The 22,570-nt window shown below is 41.0% G+C and overlaps 1 protein-coding gene across 2 annotated transcripts in view; it reads right to left on the bottom strand.

Annotated features, from left to right (window-relative positions):
• Window positions 1–1,014: 1,014 nt before the first annotated feature.
• Window positions 1,015–22,570, bottom strand: part of KIFBP (kinesin family binding protein) — a 32,013-nt gene continuing 10,457 nt past the window's right edge. Inside the window, exons 2-7 of one of the 2 annotated variants that reach the window (XM_045361117.2) lie at window positions 19,350–19,448; window positions 14,162–14,241; window positions 13,375–13,558; window positions 10,367–10,451; window positions 7,655–7,770; window positions 1,015–2,457 (exon numbers count right to left, since the gene is read on the bottom strand). In XM_045361117.2, the coding sequence (XP_045217052.1) occupies window positions 1,582–2,457; window positions 7,655–7,770; window positions 10,367–10,451; window positions 13,375–13,558; window positions 14,162–14,241; window positions 19,350–19,448 (1,440 nt within the window). In that variant the 3' untranslated portion in view covers window positions 1,015–1,581. The remainder of the gene's footprint in view (window positions 2,458–7,654; window positions 7,771–10,366; window positions 10,452–13,374; window positions 13,559–14,161; window positions 14,242–19,349; window positions 19,449–22,570) is intronic. The other variant, XM_074001948.1, reaches the window with a different exon arrangement.

The raw sequence follows: 22,570 nt of genomic DNA on the forward strand, positions 1-22,570 counted from the left end.
TAGTTGTTTATTCACTCTGTGAGAACAGGTCCTTGTTTATCCTGTTAATCATCATATCCTCTATGATTAGAAAAGTGAGAGAAGGGCCTGACCTTAGTAAAGACTTGAATAAATATCAGTTAAATATTGAGTGAATTACACATTTCTGACTATTATACTCAAAGAATTTTCTTCCTGGAAAATTGATCTCAAAGGGAAAGCAAGGTGATTTTCATGTGTGTGTGTGATTTTCATGTGTGTGAATGAACAGATTTTCATTCTGTTTACATAAATGTTACAGAATCTTAGTGTTGACCCAGACCTAAGCTTTCAGAAACAATTTTAACAGGCAAGCTAACACACAGAGCTATTCTCTATATTGAATGTTACGACTGATCTTGACAATACACCGGATAGGAACTCCATTTCATTCCTGCATTTCTTAAAATCACTAACACACTTTAACAAGGTTTAGTTATGACAAATATATCCTTTCTCAACAGTGCTTAGAAGTTTATAAACATGCCAGGATCTTCTGACGAGAAATCAGTCAGTAAGGTTTCCTGGGACACAGTAGTAGCTCAATAAATATTTACTAAGTGAGTAATATTTTATTTTGGGACAGGGTCTTACTGTCACCCAGGCTGGAGTGTAGTGGCAATTATGGTTCACTACAGCCTTGGCCTCCTGGGCTCAAGCAATCCTCCCACCTTAGCCTCCCAAGTAGCTGGGATTACAGACAGGTGGCACAATGCCCCAGCTAATTTTTGTATGTTTTGTAGAGATGGGGTCTCACTTTGTTGCCCAGGCTGGTCTTGAACTCCTGGCCTCAAGTGATCCTCCCACCTCGGCCTCCCAAAGTGCTGGGATTACAGGCATGAGCCACCACACTCAGCCATGAATGATATTTTAATGTTTTCTAACTATGCAATGTTATTGAAGAAATACTCTTCTCTAGCTTCAAATAAGCTAGTATCTTTGAGGTATCAAAAAACAAAACCAATGCTCGCAAGAAAACAAAAGAGGAAATGGAAGTTTTTATTAGTGAAATAAGTCAGTTTATTTTATTTCCAACAAGGCCTTTTTCTCCTATAATTAAGACAAACCATTTTACACTTTATAATAACATAACTTAGTTTTTAGTATTTTCAAAAGGGAAAGATTTTGGGTGGGGGGAATTTAGGAAATCAAATATTTTAGAAGGAGTAACTAGAGAAGTTACTTTTTCAATCTTAATATAGTAACAGGTTTGTCTACCATGTACATTACCCAGCATTTTTTCTTATAAGGAATCTATCAAGTACTAGCCAACAAATAATCTACATTTAGAAACTGAGAGTAGAAATGTCTATATTTAAATAGGAAACAAGCATCTAAAATACAAATCACATGTCTTTAACAAGGCAATTTACATAATTAGGTGTAAGTTTTTAATTAACTTTATGTTCCTTAGGATCCTAGCAAACGCTCAGTTGACTGTATCTCAAGCTCAAACTGCACTCACCTGGCCGTAAAGGTAAATATCACGATGGAATTGGGCCTGTTTGACTAGGGAAAAAGATCACTTCAATATTGCACATTTCCTTTTTTTAAAAACAGGGATTAAGTCAGGGCCATCTTGGTTCTGAATCTCTCCATTTTTGTTGGGAGAAGACTAACCATCTCTTTACTAAGTTCTAGCTCAACTTCTATTTCTTGGGCAGCCTCAGGATGCTTTTCACAGTAATCAACAATAAATTTGTAATGTTCCAATGATGTTGCCAAATTTTCCAACTCTTTCTTGGGATCTGCAGTAATGATTTTACCATAGAGACGGGCAACTCGAAACTTAGCTAACATGGCAGGGCGAAGAACATCTTCCCCTATATGCTCAGGGAATACTTTATTTGGGTCTCTCAGGGAGTCTAAGAAGAGCTGGTAGTACTTCAACGCTGACTTATTAAGATTATTTATTTTTTTTACAATGTGTGAATCGGGATCCCTTAGCCTGTCAGCAATGGCAACCTTCAAATCCATCATATCATAGTAAGCATGTGCAATTTCAAACTGGATCTGTCTGTTGACCAACAGGTAATACTGTGGATTCAGGTCTACAGTTAGGGGCTCTAGCATGGCTATTCTGCGTTTATGCATCTTGCACCGTCTCTCCATGTCAGTTTCAAAGAATGCAAGCACCTTAAACAGAGCACTGTGGTCTTGGACAACTTCAATATGGTCAGTGACATAACCATCAATCTGAAAGAACTCTTTTGCCTCAAAGACATAGTGCTGACCCAATAAGAAAAGTTCTCTGGCTTCTTCAAAATCTAAAGGTCTCAAGTAGCTCACTTTCTCTTCTACTGCAGAGATGGCATCACACAGCTCACCGGTTCCAAACTGCACAGCTTTTTTCCGAATGCTTTCCTCCTCATCTAGTTCTTTTTTCCTTAAAGCTCTAAGTTCCGACTGTTTATCAAGATCAAGCTCTCCTATGTTGTCCTGAAGAAAAATAAATAAATTATGGTTAAGTAGGACACTCACCTCCTGCTGTTAAATAACATTAAAGCAAACTTCAGAGTTTTTTTAGAAAAGTCTCTTACTTTCCAGCCTGGTTTAGAAGGGTATCATAGTCTTAAACACCTTTGAGAACTTCTTTCTTTCTTCCAATTATATTAAAAACTCAAGAAATGTGAAAAAAAAAAAAAGTATTTAAATAGACAACCTGCTTACATATCATTTATTCTGAGGAACTGAAATTCATTTACAGTTACTCCTTCCAATAAGATAAATGCTACCTGTAGAAGTACTTTGAGAATTGTGAAACATTATATACATGTGATACATTACTCCCAGCACTTTGGAAGGCCAAGGCGGGCGGATCACAAGGTCAGGAGTTCAAGACCAGCCTGGCCAACACAGTGAAACCCTGTCTCTACTAAAAATACAAAAATTAACTAGGCATGGTGGCAGGGGCCTGTAATCCCAGTCACTTGGGAGACTGAGGCAGGAGAATCGCTTGAACCCAGGAGGCGGAGGTTGCAGTGAGTGGAGATCGTGCCACTGCATTCCAGCCTGGGTGACAGTGCAAGACTCCATCTCAAGAAACAAACAAACAAACAAACAGACTGTAATCTACATCACAAAAATACTTCACAAGGATGCCATTAAAATTAATGCTACCATGTTTATGCTATTAGTTATTTAGTGAAATATATCAAAGAGAAATGCTCTAGGTCTCTTAAAGACATCAAAATGAACAAAGTTAAATCTACCTTCCTAGTTAAAGTTTTCTCCTCTACCTCTTGGGGGTGGGGAATAACTAAGAATAACTAAGGTAGTTAAGAAATAAGAGTAAGCTCTTCTTGGCCAATAAAATTAAATAACAGATCCCAAGTCCTTTTCTTCTTTTCTTTTCTTTTTTTTTTTTTTTGAGACGTAGTCTCGCTCTGTCGCCCAGGCTGGAGTGCAGTGGCCGGATCTCAGCTCACTGCAAGCTCCGCCTCCCGGGTTTATGCCATTCTCCTGCCTCAGCCTCCCGAGTAGCTGGGACTACAGGCGCCCGCCACCTCGCCCGGCTAGTTTTTTGTACTTTTTAGTAGAGACGGGGTTTCACCGTGTTAGCCAGGATGGTCTTGATCTCCTGACCTAGTGATCCGCCCGTCTCGGCCTCCCAAAGTGCTGGGATTACAGGCTTGAGCCACCGCGCCTGGCCCCTTTTCTTCTTTTCACTTGACACTGTCTCACTAGTGATCTCTCCACAAACCCTTCAAGGTTTCCAAATGCTCAGAAGATGAAGACAACAATGCTTCAAAGCCTTGATTGCTCCAGCCCCTTTCTAACTCTAACTTTACCTTATATCACACTCCCTCTCCCTCAGCTCCAACCTCACAGCCTTTGCTCCATCCCTTCTGATATCATCCTCCCTTACGCCACAGAACTTCTAAACATGCTGCTTCAGCTCCTTGGCATGGTGTGCCTTCTTTTCTTCAGGCTAGGTAACTCCTACTTACTCATCCCCAGAGCTTGCTTGTTATTTCCTCCTATTGTGCCTTCTCATATCATGTGTCTCTCCTTTGTGGAACTTAGCAAAATTGTACTTTTACATGAAGTCAAAGGCTAGGTTCATTTTTGTCCATCATAGTATCCTTGGCCAATGACTAGCACAGGTTTGGCATAAATACTTAATTGAATAAATATGTGTATGTCTTAAAGCTTGAGCTGGGCTGGGCGCGGTGGGTCACGCCTGTAATCCCAGCACTTTGAGAGGCCGAGGTGGGCGGATCAAAAGGTCAGGAGATCGAGACCATCCTGGCTAACACGGTGAAACCCCATCTCTACTAAAAATACAAAAAAGATTAGCCGGGTGTGGTGGCGGGAGCCTGTAGTCCCAGCTAATCGGGAGGTTGAGGCAGAAGAATGGTGTGAACCTGGGAGGCGGAGTTTGCAGTGAGCCGAGATCGCGCCACTGCGCATCGCGCCACTGCGCTGCACTCCAGCCTGGGTGACAGAGCGAGACTCCGTCTAAAAAAAAAAAAAAAGCTTGAACTGAAGAAGGTCTTTCAGATAAATACACAGATGATACAGGATGAAGTTACGGTTAAAAAAGAAAGTCAGGGCCAAGCGCAGTGGCTCACACCTGTAATCCTAGCACTTTGGGAGGCTGACATGGGTGGATTGCTTGAGCTCAAGAGTTCAAGACCAGCCTGGGCAACATGGTAAAACATCGTCCTAACAAAAATGCAAAGAATTAGCCGGGCACAGTGGCACACACCTGTGGTCCCAGTTACGTGGCAGGCTGATGTGGGAGGACCGCTTGAGCTGGGGAGGTGGAGGATGTAGTGAGTGGAGATCATGCCACTGCACACCAGCCTGGGTGACAGAAACCCCATCTCAAAAAACAAAATTGGGTTTAAGGAAAATCTGAGTAATTTAGTAGCATGGCAAATATGTGAGTTTAAACTAACCAAGTGATGAAGTTCTAAGTTCCCAGACTAGAAACATCAACTGAATGAAAGGTAAGGGTCAAATCATAGTGCATTATGCTTGACACAATTACTTCAAACATAGATCATAAGTCTCTAAATCTTGTATACTTCCTTCCTTCCTGGGCTGCTTGTTTATCTACATGTTCTCTCTAGGATGCTTTCTTAAATTAGCCTACTGTTTTGCTCCAACAGCCCCTGCAACCCTCCTTTTCCAGCTTTCCTTACCTGACCAGAAGAAACTTGATAGCTCTTCCTGGCTCCAAATTCTCTAGACATAAAGCCCATAGTTCTTCTCCCTACTTCCTGTCTTTCCTTAATATGCCTCCTCTTTACCCTCTAACCTCTAAAATGATCTTTATCTCTTCAAGATCTATGCTTCTGATGTGTTGAGGTTTGTTTAGTTTTCTTTCGTTTAGTAGTTTCACAAGGTTCTACATTATTTACCACTGATACAGTATGGATTTGTGTCCCCGGCCAAATCTCACGTCAGACTGGAGGAGGGACCTGGTGGGAAGTGACTGGATCATTGGGGGCAGATTTCCTGCTTGCTGTTCTTGTGGTAGTGAGTGAGCTCTCTCACGAGATCTGATGGTTTTGAAGTGTGTAGCATATCCCCCTTTGCTCTCTCTCTCTCCTGCTCTGCCACGGTAAGACACGCTTGCTTCCCTTTCACCTTCTGCCATGACTCTAAGTTTCCTGAGGCCTCCCAGTCATGCTTCCTGTTAAGCCTGAGGAACTGTAAGTCAATTAACCTCTTTTCTTCATAAATTACCCAGTCTCAGGTGGTTCTTTTTCTGTTTTTTTTTTTTGAGACAGGGTCTCACTCTGTTACCCAGGCTGGAGCACAGTGGTGCAATGTTGGCTCACTGCAACCTCTGCCTCCTGCGCTCAAGTGATTCTCCTGCCTCAGCCTCCCCAGTAGCTGGGACTACAGGTGCACACCACCATGCTTGGCTAATTTTTTGTATTTTTGGTAGAGACAGGGTTTCAACATGTTGTCCAGGCTGGTCTCAAACTCATGAGCTCAAGTGATCCACCCACCTTGGCCTCCCAAAGTGCTGGGATTATAGGCATGAGGCGCTGCACCTAGCCTCAAGTAATTCTTTATAGCAGTGTGAGAATGGACTAATACAACCACTAAAGATTATTATACTTTTATCAAGCAGAGTCCCATGTAAAAAAAAAAAAAATTAGCATACTTTAATACACACATATAAAAAAACAAAAGCACAATGACTCCCCCAGGAAAGCTTCTATGTATCTACAATTAGTATATTGCATCTAAATGATTAATTTTATTATCCTCCCTAGTGGTTAGAAACTAGGATTGGGTATAAATTAATAATGATGATGGTAGTTAACATTTATTAACGACTTAGTATGTCTCAGGCACTTTTCTGAGGCCTTAATATATACTGATTTAACTCTAATAACAACAGTATTAAGTACTATTATCTCCAACTTATTTGTGAGGAAATACAGGCAAAAATATATTAAGTAAATTGCCACAAAGACATAGCTACGAAGCAGCAGAGCTGGAGTTCATACCTACCTAGTGAGTTTCCAGAGCCCATGCTCTTCACTGCCATCACTTCTGCTTCTATTTTTGAACTATTACATGAGCTATTTCTTAAAAGTCTACCCTTTTAGATTTTATCAAGTCCATGCTGTGTGTAAGATAACACTGAGAAGTATATAAAGATTAGTAAGGCCTTGGCCAGGTGTGGTGGCTCACACCTGTAATCCCAGCACTCTGGGAGGCCGAGATGGGTGGATCACTTGAGGTCAGGAGTTCGAGACCAGCTTGGCCAACATGGTGAGACTCCGTCTCTACTAAAAAGTCAAAAATTAGCCAGGCATGGTGGCAGGCACCTGTAATCCCAGCTACCTGGGAGGCTGAGGCAGGAGAATCCTTTGAACCTGGGACGCAGAGGTTGCAGCTGCGATCACACCACTGTACTCCAGCACTCCAGCCTGGGCAAAACTCCATCTCAAAAAAAAAAAAGATTAGTTAGGCCAGGCACAGTGGCTCACACCTGTAATCCCAGCACTTTGGGAGGCAAAGGCGGGAGGATCACTTGAACCCAAGAGTTCAAGACCAGCCTTGGCAACATAATGAGAGCCAGTATCTACAAAATAACTTAAAAATTAACTGGACATGGTGGCACATGCCTGTACTCCCAGGATGAGGTGGGATGATTGTGTGAGCTGGGGAGATCAAGGTTGCAGTGACCCATGACCATATCACCACACGCCAGCCTGGGCAACACAGCGAGAGCCTGTCTTTAAAAAAAAAAAAAAAAAAAAAAAAGAATATGACATAGTTCCCAGCTCTCAAGAAGCTTATAGTCTAACCAAAGAGAAGTCTTCAAGGAAGATGTAGTATTTAAGATAGGCCTTGAATGATAAGTAAGATTTTATTTATTTATTTATTTATTTATTTATTTATTTATTTATTTGAGATGGAGTCTTGCTCTGTTGCCCAGGCTGGAATGCAGTGGTCCACTCTTGGCTCACTGCAGCCTCTGCCTCCTGGATTCAATCAATTTGATGAGTACGATTTAAAACCAAGAAAGAAATATTTATGAAAATATTCTACACGCCTTTCATATTAAACACAATGTGACCCCAATGAGCACAGTCCCCACTATGAGTTTTTACTTACAATGTCCTCATTTAAGAAAGAAAAAGGCAACTTCCGACTGCATTACCTGCATGGAGAGTTGGGCATTCTGCATGAGAGTCAAACAGTATTTGATCCAGCACCTTGCTATTTCCCCCTTTCTTTGATGATAAAGCTCTGGCACCTCTCCTTCAGCTTCAGGAGCTAAAATATACATGTGATTTGTTTAAATTAATGGTCACAACTGTAATTTTCACTGGGTACTGTAATTTTTTTATATCACTTTTTCCTGACTACAAAAGTAACAGATCTTTACTGAAGCAGGGGGCTCGGGGAAAAGGGAAGAAAGATCCACTCCAAATCCTACTATCCAGAAGCACTCACTATTATTTTTGCATATTTCTTTCTCATACCACAAACACTTTACTCATATCATTATCAACTCTTAGCTTCATTTTTAAGTACACCATTATATACAATTAAATAGATATTCCATTATTTAGCCATTCTTCCAATTCGAACCTGGAATTTGTTGTTTCCATTTCTGTACTATCACAAAAACCTCTATGTCACACAACACATGGTTGTGGAGAACCTGGTGCTAAACTATTCAGATGACCTGCTTCTGGGTCAGAGTGTCATACACAGCAGGGCAGCTTTCTTGCTGCAATCTACTGAAAGTCAGCCCTCAACACAAAGGTTTAGAAAGTTTATACACACACACACATATTTTTACACTCGAAACATGAATATATTTGTGCAAAAATCTGCCTGGATTTTGGATTACTTCCTTAGGGCAGGTTCCTAGAAGTGGAATTTACTGAGTAGAAGAGTTTACACAATTTTAAGTAATTCACAACATATAGCCAAATTATTTTCAACAAATACGCCAACCAACAATATACGAGAATGCTCAATAAGAACATTTTGAAAACACTGGACACTGTCATTTTTTCAGCTATTTTGAAGAGTAAAAAAATAATATCTCACGGTATTATTTTAAATAAAGTATAGTATTAAATAATATCTCGGCAATTTAGTTTTTGTTCATTTTTTAAGACAAGTGCTTCTTAGACTTCAACTAATCTATAATTAATTCAATGTAGCTAATATATATTAGGGGAGAAAGCAACTATTTACTTTGATAATGTGCATTCCTTTAACTCTTAAGAGTCTCTGCACTTTTCAGATCCACAATTAGAATGTCCATTTGTAAGGAAGACATGATGTTTCAAAATCTAAAACATCGTAAGAAGGTTGGAAACTGTTCAACTGTGAGTTATAGAATCAAACTATTTTTCAAAATAAACTATTTTTAAAGAAAATGAGGCCGGGCGCGGTGGCTCAAGCCTGTAATCCCAGCACTTTGGGAGGCCGAGACGGGCGGATCACTAGGTCAGGAGATCGAGACCATCCTGGCTAATACGGTGAAACCCCGTCTCTACTAAAAATACAAAAAACTAGCCGGGCGAGGTGGCGGGCGCCTGTGGTCGCAGCTACTAGGGAAGCTGAGGCAGGAGAATGGCGGGAACCCGGGAGGCGGAGCTTGCAGTGAGCTGAGGTCCGGCCACTGAACTCCAGCCCGGTGACAGAGCGAGACTCCGTCTCAAAAAAAAAAAAAAAAAAAAAAAAAAAAAAAGATGAACTTACTACAAAACCTGTTAAATGGCTCAAAGATACATGTTAACTATGATTTTCTAAGACAAAATGAAACATTATACTTAAAAAGATGGATATTTGGCTACATCGTTTATGCATGTAGTATTCCAACCAAAAATATATCATGTGAATGGTGGCGTAAGGAAACATCACACAAACCCCAGTTGGCAGTAATTCTCTGAAATAACTGGCCTATATTCTTCAAAAATGTTAAGTGATGAAAGGGAAAGAAAGACTGAGGAACAATTCTGGATGAAAAATGCCTAGAGATGTGACAACTGAATGCAATATGCAATCTTGAACTGTATAATCCAGTACTGGCAAACAAATGCTAGAAGGAATATTATGGCAACAACTGATGAAACAGAAATATGCAGTGTAGACAAAAGAATTGTATCAATGTTACTTTTTTTTTTTTTTTTTTTTTTTTGAGACGGAGTCTGGCTCTGTTGCCCAGGCTGGAGTGCAGTGGCTGGATCTCAGCTCACTGCAAGCCCCGCCTCCCGGGTTCACGCCATTCTCCTGCCTCAGTCTCCCGAGTAGCTGGGAGTACAGGCGCCCGCCACCTCGCCCGGCTAATTTTTTTTGTATTTTAGTAGAGACGGGGTTTCACCGTGTTAGCCAGGATGGTCTCGATCTCCTGACCTCGTGATCCGCCCGTCTCGGCCTCCCAAAGTGCTGGGATTACAGGCTTGAGCCACCGCGCCCGGCCTGTTTTTTTAATTTCTTTAAAAACATAGAGGTAGGGTCTCACTATGTTGATCAGGCTGGTCTTGAACTCCTGGCCCCTCCCATCTTGGCCTCCCAAAATCTAGCATTACAGGCGTGGGCCATCATGCCTAGCCAATGTTACATTTCTTGAATTTGATAAATGATCTATGATTATGTAAGAAGATATTCTTCTTAGGAAATATATATTGAAGTATGAAAGGGTAAAGGAGCCTAATGTATGTAACCTCTCTAGTGGTTCAGAGAGAAAAATAAAATTTGATTCCAAGCGAAGAAAATACTAAAAATTGGTGCATTTAGGAGAAGGGCATATGATAGCTCTTCTGATCTTGCAACTTTTCAAAAGTTTAAAATAATTTCAAAATAAAATACTTTTTTAAAAGCTATGTAAAACATGCAAAGGTAAACTTACTGTCTTCTGTGGCTGAGATCTTTCCAGTTTGACCAAAAATGACATTAGCAGCTGATAAACAGTGCCTGGCCTCCATAAAGCATAGCTATTGGGGAAATAAACAACAGTGAATGTGACTATCATACAGCTTTATTTGCAACTGATACTTGCATAATTTCTTTTAATATGGGAAAAGGTATAAAATCAGATAAAAATACTACAAAGGAGGCCCTATAGAGTTGCAGATCGTTCAGAAGGTATAAAAGATATATTATCATATTATCTGGTTAAAATGTAACCTCAATGGTTAAAATATTAATGCCCCCAAACTCTTAATAATAATCCACTTGGGTTGAAAGACAACTGCCAATTGAAAGTTAGCTCTCCTTATTTAATCAATAGATATACAGGAATGGCTGTCATCCTAGACTTAAACTGTCTCAAAAAGCCCTTTAGGTTCAGTCTAAATAGCCAAACTCCCACGCACAATAAATTCTTAGACTATTTACATTGTGTCAGGACTGAATTTTTTTTTTCCTTACGAGATAGGGGTCTCACTCTAGCCCAAGGCTGGAGTGCAGTGGCACAATCATAGTTCGCTGCAGCCTCAACCTCCTGGGCGTAAGGGATCCTCCCACCTTTAGCTTCCTGAGTAGCTGGACTATAGGCACATGCCACCAAGCCTAATTCTGGGGTTCCTCTATGTTGCCTAGACAAGTCTCCAACTCCTGGCCTCAAGCAATGCTCCCACCTTGGCCTCCCAGAGTGCTGGGGTTATAAATGTAAGCCACCTTGCCCAGTCTGAAGATTTAATTTTTATTAGGTTTATAGAGCCCTTTTACATCCTACTATACACAGGCAATTAGGATAAATTTGGATAAGGAGAGACTTCTGTGTTCTAAAATCTTTGAAATTTACATACAATAAGGCTTCCCACCAAATTTTGAAGTCAACAGATTTCTACAGATGAACTTTATGGAACTGCTTTACCAACACTCTTAAAGACTTCATAATTCAATTCTGGGCATGGCAAACTTCTCAAACAATTAGAGAAGATCTCCTTATTAATAGAAACATTTTGTATTTGTCATGTAAGTCAAAGGACCACCCAGCATAAGTTCAAAGTTAAAGTCCAACTTTTAGTTGGAAGCCACCCTCATTAAATAGAATGTCTACTTAATTATAGTAATACCTGAAAGGCTTTAAATGGTTGGCTATAACTTTAAAATCGCAGCATTACATGTATCTTTCCATTATGACAAATTCAGAAGCCATCTTGAGAATAGCTGGGCATGTCAAGTATTGGCCCAGCAACATCTATAGATAAAAATGTGTTAAATCTTAAAAGCCAAAAGAAAGTCAGAGTTTATATAATGAAACTTTAATTATCTCTCTATAATCCAATCCCTTAACCATTATCATCATTTCAGCTTTGTCCAGATTGGCTCCCTGTGAGCAATCGCTGCTAGAACAGTGAGTATCTTATGCCCTCTAGGTGGCTGGTAAATGTGGGACTTTAGCAGCTGCCAGGTAGGGATTCACCACGTAGCAAAACCTCATCATTGGAATCAGATGAAGATGACAATGATATAAATGACAATTGCATTTTTAAAAACATGGTTCAAATCCCTCTTTTTGCAATACGACTTAGTTGGTTTTAACAAAAACTTAAAAAAGATTTTGGCAAAAAATAAAAGTGCAGGGTGTGGGAAGTCTCATGAAAATTACTGCATGCTCCACATAAGTAATGCTTAACAACTTTAAATTTTAAATCACACTTTAATATCTAGATATCTTAGTACTGCCAATATCCATGGAGTTTTAAGTATTAATTAAAGTCATAGTGAATACATAATTTTAAAGTTGCTAAACAGAATGAACAAGGGGCCTCCAACAGCTGTAAAAAAGATGTCACAAGCAGAGGCACTGGATAACACTTTGGATGAGGACAATGAAATGGATTCATGAGAATTAGTTAACTGAATGCTCTGATATATGCAGTAGCGTTACTTACACACTTGATCTTAGACCAAAGTCCTAGAAGCGATGCTGCAGTCACCACAGCCCTTTCTCTCCTGCTAATAGCTTTTCTGAATGAAATTCTGTGGGACAATACTTTAATCATAGGGCGCATTTACAGAATCAACGCTAACGAAATGCTCAAAAAGGATAAAGGCCCAAGAATAAGGCAGCAGGTTACCAGAGAGATGAAAGAAGGAACTCTGATAAGCAGAGAATTACCAAAATTTCAGAGAGGCTTGCGAATTAGAAATATAAATAAAAGTAATTTATATTGCCGAGATGTCTTATTAAGGATTAATAGGAAAATCTGGTTAGAAAAGGTAGTGTAAAATTATTTTAGCATTAAAAACTCTTAGGGATTAAAGGAATAAATGGGTCAATTAAGGGTACATCAACATGATGTGAGCAATGCTTTTTAAAATTTTTATGAGAAATTCTGATAAACAATTAAGAAGCTCAAAAACATTGTCCCTGTTTAACAATCCAAAAGAAGTATGTCATAAAGACCTAGAACTTTGGAACTCAGCAGACATATTTCCAACATTAAAAAATTATTACAGAGTTAATTCTGAAAAATAACTGAAATGCATCACATGCTTTTATCAAAGCCCACATTTAACAGTCAACTTCCTCAGTCAAATTCTCAGAGTTATGAGATTACCATTACATAAAGATAAAGATATATCTACAAGATAAAATCTGCAATTTAAGGTAATACCTCACTAAAATGAGTTGAGATAGCGTGCCTATGTTAAAAAAAAGAATTGGTCTTACGTAACATGTAAAACAATGATAAAACTTGGTATTTTAAAACTTAAAATAATTCATACAACAAAAAGCTACAAAATTTTAGTACACGGGCAAACTGAGCTGCATTTTCGGGTCCAGTTGCAAATCATAAAATACAAGCTACCTGTTTTTAAAAGATGGCATTTTCAAGGTACTACTGGTTCTATTTTTATACTCACTATTGGTACTCTGTTAGATAACTACTTCAAGATGCTTACCTTATTGATGTAAAACTGTGACAAGGTAGCAGCATTGATAGCCCACTCTATAGGATGGTAGGCATTATGCTCAAGCTGGCGTTTTAGTGTACTATGGCAATAGTGAGCAGCCTTCTCAAACATTTCCAGATGCTGGTAGACTTGAGCTAGGTAATATAGGTTATGAGTATAAACCTTTTCAAATCTGTAAAGAAAAATAAACCAATATTTATGTAATGGTTTACTTTTTTTTTTCCTGAGACAGAGTCTCACTCTGTTGCCCAGGCTGGAATACAGTGTCGTGCTCTCGGCTCACTGCAACCTCCAGCTCCTGGGTTCAAGCAATTCTCCTGCCTCAGCCTCTCGAGTAGCTGGAACTACAGACGCCTGCCACCGTGCCGGGCTAATTTTTTTATTTTTGGTTGAGACGGGGTTTCACCGTAATAGTCAGGCCATTCTCGAACTCCTGACCTTGTGATCCACCCGCCTCAGCCTCCCAAAGTGCTGGGATTATAGGCGTGAGCCACTGTGTCCCGCCCATGGTTTATGTTTTATAAGTAAATTTCACACATATTTATTTTGATCCTCCCACCAACCCTTTGAGTTGGATTTGTTTATTGTATGTATTTGACAGATAAGGAAACTGAGTCTCAGGTTTGAACAAGGTCACATAACACGTAAGCGGTAAATGGAGGTTTTACTCATGTCAGAATCCCCATTCTGTAACCTTTATAAGTGCCTTTTTGAACAATCACTTATCTATGCTATGCGGAAATATTTGCAAGGGCTGATTTCTATACCTACTCACCTTTTTGATCTCTCTTGTTCAGTAAGTTTCTCTTCTTCAGGAAGAAAACGCTCAGTAGGATCAAGAGGAGGACACCCAACCTACAATTAAGAAAAACAAAAGCTCTTTAAAGTTTTAAACTGTAAACACCAAGTGCCCTCTTCTGGAAGACCTGGAGAAATCAACTTTTGCAAGCCAAATACATTTCATTTTTTCCTAGTTCATTTTTATGTTACTCAAGAAGTAATTTTCCGTTTTTTTAATTTGTATTTATTTATTCAGACACAGTTTCTGTCACCAGGCTGGATTGGAGTGGCACAATCTTGGCTCACTGTAACCTCCGTCTCCCGATCCTCCCACCTCAAGCAATCCTCCTACCTCAGCCTCCCGAGTAGCTGGAACTACAGGTGTGCAACACCAGGCCTGGCTAATTTTTGTATTTTTTTGTAGACACAGGGTTTCACTATGTTGCCCAGACTGGTCTTGAACTCCTGGGCTCAAGCAATCCACCTGCCTTGGCCTCCCAAAGTGCTAGGATTATAGGCGTGAGCCACTGCACCCGGCTCAACAAGTAATTTTCTTAACCATAAAATCTGAGTCAAACAAATAAAAGATACCCTGTAAGTTCACATTTGACAAAATTTTACTGTTGTTGCAGTTAAACTGCAAATATGCAAAAAATTCACCAATTTGCTTTTAGATATATATAATTCCTTAAGTATTTTGTTTTTTCTTTTTTTAAGTTCTTATTTATTTATTTAGAGATGGGGGTCTTGCTCTGTTGCCCAGACTGGTCTTGAACTCCTAGCCTCCAGTGATCCTCCTGCCTCAGCCTCCCAAAGTACTGAAACTACAGGCATAAGCCACTGTGCCCAACCTCTTTAAGTTTTTTTTTTTTTTTTTGGAGATGGAGTCTCGCTCTTTCACCAGGCTGGAGGACAGTGGTGCCATCCCGGCTCACTACAACCTCCACCTCCCAGGTTCAAGTGATTCTCCTGCCTTAACCTCCTGAGTAGCTGGGATTTCAGACATGTGCCACCACCCCCCGCTAATTTTTGTATTTTTAGTAGAGACGGGGTTTCTCCATGTTGGCCAGGATGGTCTTGATCTCTTGATCTGCCTGCCTTGGCCTCCCAAAGTGCTGGGATTACAGGTGTGAGCCACCGTGCCTGACCCCTCTTTAAGTATGTCAAATTGCAATTTTGTCTGGTAAAAGAGCTCTGTTAAAAACTTGCATAAGCAAAACAAATAAGAAAAATGTATATATTTCTACAGTAGTAGTATTCTAAACTGGCCACTAATAAAAATCAAATGAGAGATTTTAATATTTATTCTGATATTTTTTTCTCAAGAAAATAAGAAAAGTATATTACCCCCTTTCAATACAGGGACATTAAAACCAGATTCTATTATTTATTGCCTTGGGCAAGTCACTTGATCTCTTGTGTTTCTATTTTTTCATCTATGAAATAAGAGTAATAACAGTATCTATCTCATGAGGATTAAGTGAGTTAATATTTATAAATCACTTACAACCCCCTCTTACGTCTTCCAAAAGAGCAGAACTACCTAACCTCTGCCTCATTCTACTTCTATGAGGATAGTCCCATCTAGAAGCATACTCTTGCTTTTAACTGAATTCATTAAACTCAAAAAGGAACAATGCTTCTCATAAAAATATGATTTTACATTCTGGATGTGAACACTAAAAGCATCACAACTTGGGCTCCCAGGATTTACAGAAAGTAAAAACAACTAAGACAGGAAGCAAGGCCCAAGGCAAACACAATAGATAAGTAATTCTTCAGAGAACTCCTCAACAATGCCGAGGGCTGCTTACCAAGCATACCCCTGTCTAGATGAGGGGAATTAATCAATATATTATTTTATGTACATACTTCACTGTTATGGCTTTCACACTTCATAAATAATATTAACAGTCAAATCAGTATCTTCTTTTAACTGAAATAGAGGTACAACTAAGCACAAGGAATTTCACTATATGTGTTATGTTTCCATATAAATACTATTTTTAATGAAATACTATTGATGCTTAGTAACTTTTTTTTTTCTTTGAAAAGACGGGTTCTTGCTTTGTTGCTCATGTTGGTCTTGAACTCTTGGCATCAAGCAATCTTCCTACCTCAGCCTCCCAAAGTGCTGGGATTATAAGTGCAAGTCACCACACTCAGCTTTTACATTTTATTTATTTTTGAGACAGGGTCTCATTTGGTTGCCTGGGCTGGAGTGCAGTGGCAGAGGATCCTGGCTCACTGCAGCTTTGACCTCCTGGACTCAAGCCATCCTCCCACCTCAGCCCCCCAAGTAGCTGGGACCACAAGCACACATCACCACACCCAGCTAATTTTTGTTTAGTTTTTATAGAGACAAGAGTATCACTGTGTGGCCCAGGCTAATCTTGAACTTCTAGGTCAAGCAATCCACCCACCTCGGCCTCCCAAAGTGCTGGGATTAAAGGTGTGAGCCACGTGCCCGGCCTCAGCCTTTACATTTTAAATTAACAATTTCACGTACAAGACTGTGAGCCTAAAAGCAAGAAAGGGGAGACTAACATCTCTATTTGGCCTTGTGGCACTCTGCTCTTGTTAGTACTTCAGGAAGAAAGTTAAAATGCCAAGGTGCGAGGCTGGGCATGGTGGCTTATGCCTGTAATCCCAGCACTTTGGGAGACTGAGGTGGGCGGGTCACTTGAGTCCAGGAGTTCAAGACCAGCCTGGCAACACAGCGAAACCTGGTCTCCAAAAAAATAAAAAATTAGCCGGGAATGGTGGCGGGCACCTATAATCCCAACTACTTGGGAGGCTGAGGCAGGAGAATTACTTGAACTCAGGAGGTGGAGGTTGTAGTGAGCCGAGATCACACCACTGCACTCCAGCCTGGGCAACCAAGCGAGACTCCGTATCAAAAAGAAAAAAATAAATAAATAAAGTCAGAATCTTACTCTGTCACCCCGGCTGGAGTACAGTGGTTCGATGATAGCTCACTGCAACCTCAAACTCCTGGGCTCAGGTGACCCTCCTGCCTCAATCTCCCAAGTAGTTAAAACTACAGGTGTGTGCTACCACATCTGGCAAATTTTTTATAGTGACAAGGCCTTGCTGTGCTGCCCAGGCTGGTCTCAAACTTCTGGGCTCAAGTGATCCTCCAGACTCAGCCTCCCAAAGTGCTGGGATTACAGGCATACCGAGCTTCTTATATTCTTTTGTAGTTAAGCATTCTGATGCCTGAATTTAGCAAACATAATTTTGTATGTTTAGTCTCTTTTATGTGATATCTAATGTTATTTCAAGTTTTTTAATGTTATAAAAGCACTTTATTAATGGATTTTTTTTTTTTTTTTTTGAGACAGGGTCTCACTGTCGACCAGGCCGGAGTACAGTGGTGTGATCTCGGCTCACCGCAGCCTCTGCCTCTCAGGTTCAAGCGATTCTCCTGCCTCAGTCTCCGGAGTAGCTGGGACTATAGGAATGAATGTGCCACCATGCCTGCTATTTTGTATTTTTAGTAGAGATGGGGTTTCACCATGTTGCCCAAGCTGGTCTTGAACTCCTGACCTCAAGTCATCCACTTGCCTCGGCCTCCCAAAATGCTGGGATTACAGGCATGAGCCACCATGTCCAGCCGTATTAATGGATTTTTTTTTTTTTTTTTGGAGACAGAGTCTCGCTCTGCCGCCCAGGCTGGAATGCAGTGGCGTGATCTTGGCTCACTGCAAGCTCCGCCTCCCGGGTTCACGCCATTCTCCTGCCTCAGCCTCCCAAGTAGCTGGGACTACAGGCGCCCGCCACCTCGCCCGGCTAGTTTTTTTGTATTTTTTAGTAGAGACGGGGTTTCACTGTGTCAGCCAGGATGGTCTCGATCTCCTGACCTCATGATCCGCCCGTCTCGGCCTCCCAAAGTGCTGGGATTACAGGCTTGAGCCACCGCGCCCGGCCTATTAATGGATTTTTAAAGCAGATAGCTGTGACAAATAGTAATCCATAAGAAAATATTGTGCCTGATAATTTCCCTTTCATATTAAAACAAGTTTATTAAGGAAACAGATGGTAACACAGTGGCTTGTCACCTTTGCAGGCTGTGACCCTAAAGTGAGAGTCTTCAGTGTTGGCTCCCCAGAGCCCTAGAAGTTCTACAGCATCTCTTTTGTACTACTGCAGTGGGGAGGAGGAAGAATCTGTAGTAGATTGGGCTCTGGGTCCTTCTAACCTGCCTAACCAGAGTAACTCAATCAATTTTTATATGCTGCATTTTCAGAAGGGTTTCACGGGCTTAAAAAAAAAAAATCATTGAAAAACCATTGCCCTGAAGCAGTGGTTCTCAAAGTACAGTATAGTACTTAGACCAGCAGTATAAATATCACCCAGGCAGGACCTTGTTAAAAATGCAAATTCCGGCTGGGGCGGTGGCTCACGCCTGTAATCCCAGCACTTTGGGAGGCCGAGGTGGGCGGATCACAAGGTCAGGAAATCGCGACCATCCTGGCTAACAGGGTGAAAACCCGTCTCTACTAAAAATACAAAAAATTAGCGGGGCGTGGTGGCGGGCGCCTGTAGTCCCAGCTACTCAGGAGGCTGAGGCAGGAGAATGGCGTGAATCCGGGAGGCAGAGCTTGCAGTGAGCCGAGATCCTACCACTGCACTCCAGCCTGGGTGACAGAGCAAGACTCCATGTCAAAAAAAAAAAAAAAAAAAGGCAAATTCCTAGACCCCACCCCAGAACTATTAAATCAGAGCCTGGATGCCCAGTCTGCTCTGCTTTCACGAGCTCTCCAGATTTTGATGGGTGCTAACACTTGAGAACCATTGCTTCAAAGATTTCAGATGTTTTGTTAAAGTAGTTCTTGTTTCCTTCAAGTAATGCTATTTTCATGGAAAACCAAAATAAAATATTTAAATTATAAATACAAAAACATGCAAATAGTATTTTAGGATAACATTAGAATAATATTTCCTTTATAATGGTATTTAGACTAGGTTGCCATTATGTCCTATCCAAGAATTATTTTTTTAAAACCCTGAAGTCTTTAATATGCAATAATTTCAGCTATTAGGTGACTTCCCAGATAGCTCAATAGAGAAGTTCCTGGGCACAGTGAAGAGTCACACCAATATTACGAATGAAGGATTCTTACTATCAATTCTTGACTAGTTTCAATCAAAACTTAAAAATTATCTGACATGTAACATACCTCCTTCATATACTGAGTATATAGGGCTTCTGATGACTCTAGGTAAGCCTGTGCAGTTTCAATTTCTTCTCTTTCAGACCACAAGATACCCAGGTTATTCTGGAAAATAAAGAAAAAGAGAAGCAAACAATGATATAAGACCTCCAATTAAAGTAAATTTCATAGTTTTAAAGTCAATACTTACCAACCAAATAGTGGAGTTGGATTACCAATTAATTATTCACAATGATATTGACCTTATGTAGTGCAGCAGGTAGCTGCTAAAATCAACCCCCAATGATCTCTGCTTCTGGGTATTCATGCTCTGTAATCTCTTCCCCTTGAGTACAGGCTGGTTTTAGTGATGTGCTTCTAACAACTAGACTATCACAGAAGTGATGGAAAGTCATTTCCAAGATTAGTTAACAAAACCCTTGGTTTCCATTTTGGGTGCTATCTATTGCCTGCTTTTTTTTTTTTTTTTTTTTTTGAGACAGAGTCTTACTCTGTTGCCCAGGATGGAGTGCAGTGGCGCAGTCTCGGCTCACTGCACGCTCCGCCTTCCAGGTTACTGCCATTCTCCTGCCTCAGCCTCCCCAGTAGCTGGGACTACAGGTGCCCGCCACCACACCCGGCTAATTTTTTGTATTTTTAGTAGAAGATGGGGTCTCACCGTGTTAGCCAGGATGGTCTCGATCTCCTGACCTTGTGATCCACCCGCCTTGGCCTCCCAAAGTGCTGGGATTACAGGCATGAGCCACTGCGCCCAGCCAATTGACTGCTCCTTCTTAAAGAAGCCAACTGCCATGTTGTGAGCCACCCTATGGAGAGGCCCATATGGAAAGGAAATGAGAGAGGTCAACAGTCTGAGGCCCTCCATCAAAAAGCCTGTGAGGAACTGAATCCTGCCGACAACCATGTGAGTAAGTTGGAAATGGATCCTCCTGGCATCCCAGCCTTCAAGTATTACTGCGAGCCCCAGCAGGTCAACAATATGATGTGGGCCTTTGAGTAAGGGGCAATCAGCTAAGCCATGGTGAGATTTCTGAGATAATAGACAAAGATGGATCAGAAACATATAGTGCTTTGAAAATACTATGCTCTTCCAGAGACCTTTTTTTTTTTTTTTTTTTTTGAGACGGAGTCTCCCTCTGTCGCCCAGGCTGGAGTGCAGTGGCCGGATCTCAGCTCACTGCAAGCTCCGCCTCCTGGGTTCACGCCATTCTCCTGCCTCAGCCTCCCGAGTAGCTGGGACTACAGGCGCCCGCCACCACGCCCGGCTAATTTTTTGTATTTTTTAATAGAGACGGGGTTTCACCGTGTTAGCCAGGATGGTCTTGATCTCCTGGCCTCGTGATCCGCCCGTCTCGGCCTCCCAAAGTGCTGGGATTACAGGCTTGAGCCACCGCGCCCGGCCGACTTTTTTTAAAAAAAGAAATAGGCTGGGTGTGGTGGCTCACACCTGTAATTCTAGCACTTTGGGAGGCCGAGGTAGGCAGGTCACTTGAGGCGAGAAGTTCAAGACCAGCCTCGCCAAAATGGCGAAACCCCATCTCTACTAAAAACACAAAAATTAGCCGGGAGTGGTGGCATGCGCCTGTAATCTCAGCTGCTTGGGAGGCTGAGGCACGAGAACTGTTTCAACCTGGGAGGTAGAGGCTGCAGTGAGCCAAGATCACACCATTGCACTCCTGCCTGGGCAATGGAGCAAGACTCTGTCTCAAAAACAAAACCAAAACCAAAAAATTATATATATGGGCCCAGCACAGTGGCTCACACCTGTAATCCTAGCACTTTGGGAGGCCAAGGTAGGCAGATCACTTCAGGTCAGGAGTTTGAGATCAGCCTGGCCAACATGGTGAAACCCCATCCCTACTGAAAAATAAAAAAAAAAAAAATTAGCCAAGTGTGGTGGCAGATGCCTGTAATCCCAACTACCTGGGAGGCTGAGGCAGAAGAATGGCTTGAACCCAGGAGGTGGAAGTTACAGTGAGCCAAGATCATGCCACTGCACTCTAGCCTGGGCTACAGAGTGAGACCCTATCTCAAAAAAAAAAAAAAGTATATATGTAGTGGAGTTAGTCTACCTCACTTCCCTTGGAATAGTCAGTCCTTCAGGCACAAGGATACTTCTGAGGCTGGCCTTCTACCATCTTTTGCCATTCCCCTAGGGAAGGAACAGGTTAAGGAAACAGAGTTTTTAATGCAGAAATTCTTAACCTCAAGTCTAAGGACCCCCAAAGCATCCATAAAGAGAATTCAGAGTCCACGAATTTGGATAGGGAAAATAAAATACAAATTTCTTTTCACTAATCTCCTATTAAAATATAGCATTTCTTTTCATTATGAACACAGGAAACAAAATGTAGCAGTATTATAGGACCTGGGACTTTGCGAACAATAGAAATGAAAAAAAAAAACCCTATTATGCTAGTTTGCAGATATCTCAAAATATCATTTATGCTCATCATTACTTTAAAATCATCAATGATATTAGATACATTATATAATACGTTAATAAAGAAGTATATATATTACTATATCACACATTTTGTTTTAAAAATCTTTTGGGCCGGGTGCAGTGGCTCTCGCCTATAATCCCAGCACTTTGGGAGGCCGAGGCAGGCAGATCACAAGGTTAGGAGTTCAAGACAAGCCTGACCAACATGGTGAAACCCCATCTCTACTAAAAGTACAAAAATTAGCTAGGTGTGGTGGTACACGTCTGTAGTCCCAGTTACTCAGGAGGCTGAGGCAGGAGAATTGCTTGAACCCAGGAGGTCGAGGTTGCAGTGAGCCGAGATTGCGCCACTGCAATCCAGCCTGGGCAACAGAGAGAGAGAGACTGTCTCCAAAAATAAATAAATAAATAAATAAAAATATTTTGGCTGGGCACAGTGGCTTATGCCTATAATCCCAACACTTTGGGAGGCTGAAACTTTAGCCCAGGAGTTCGAGACCAGCCTGGGCAACACAGTGAGACTTTGTCTCTATTTGAAGAAAAACGAAATAAAAGTGACTTGGTCATTCCACTGGAACATAGCACTTTGGTCTTCTGGCTTCACAAAATATATCTATTGTATAATTTTTTTTTACGTGACTTGATCAGTCCTCAGTATCCAGGACTATAGGTCATACTGATAATGTTGTGAGATTGGATAGTTCTCTCCTCTGTTACTTATGAGGTCCTTTCCAGGACCTCATTAAACTACATAAGTAATAGAGGCTTGACATAATAGATG

This window comes from Macaca fascicularis, chromosome 9 (assembly GCF_037993035.2).
Source record: "Macaca fascicularis isolate 582-1 chromosome 9, T2T-MFA8v1.1".
NCBI classification, from domain to species: domain Eukaryota; kingdom Metazoa; phylum Chordata; class Mammalia; order Primates; family Cercopithecidae; genus Macaca; species Macaca fascicularis.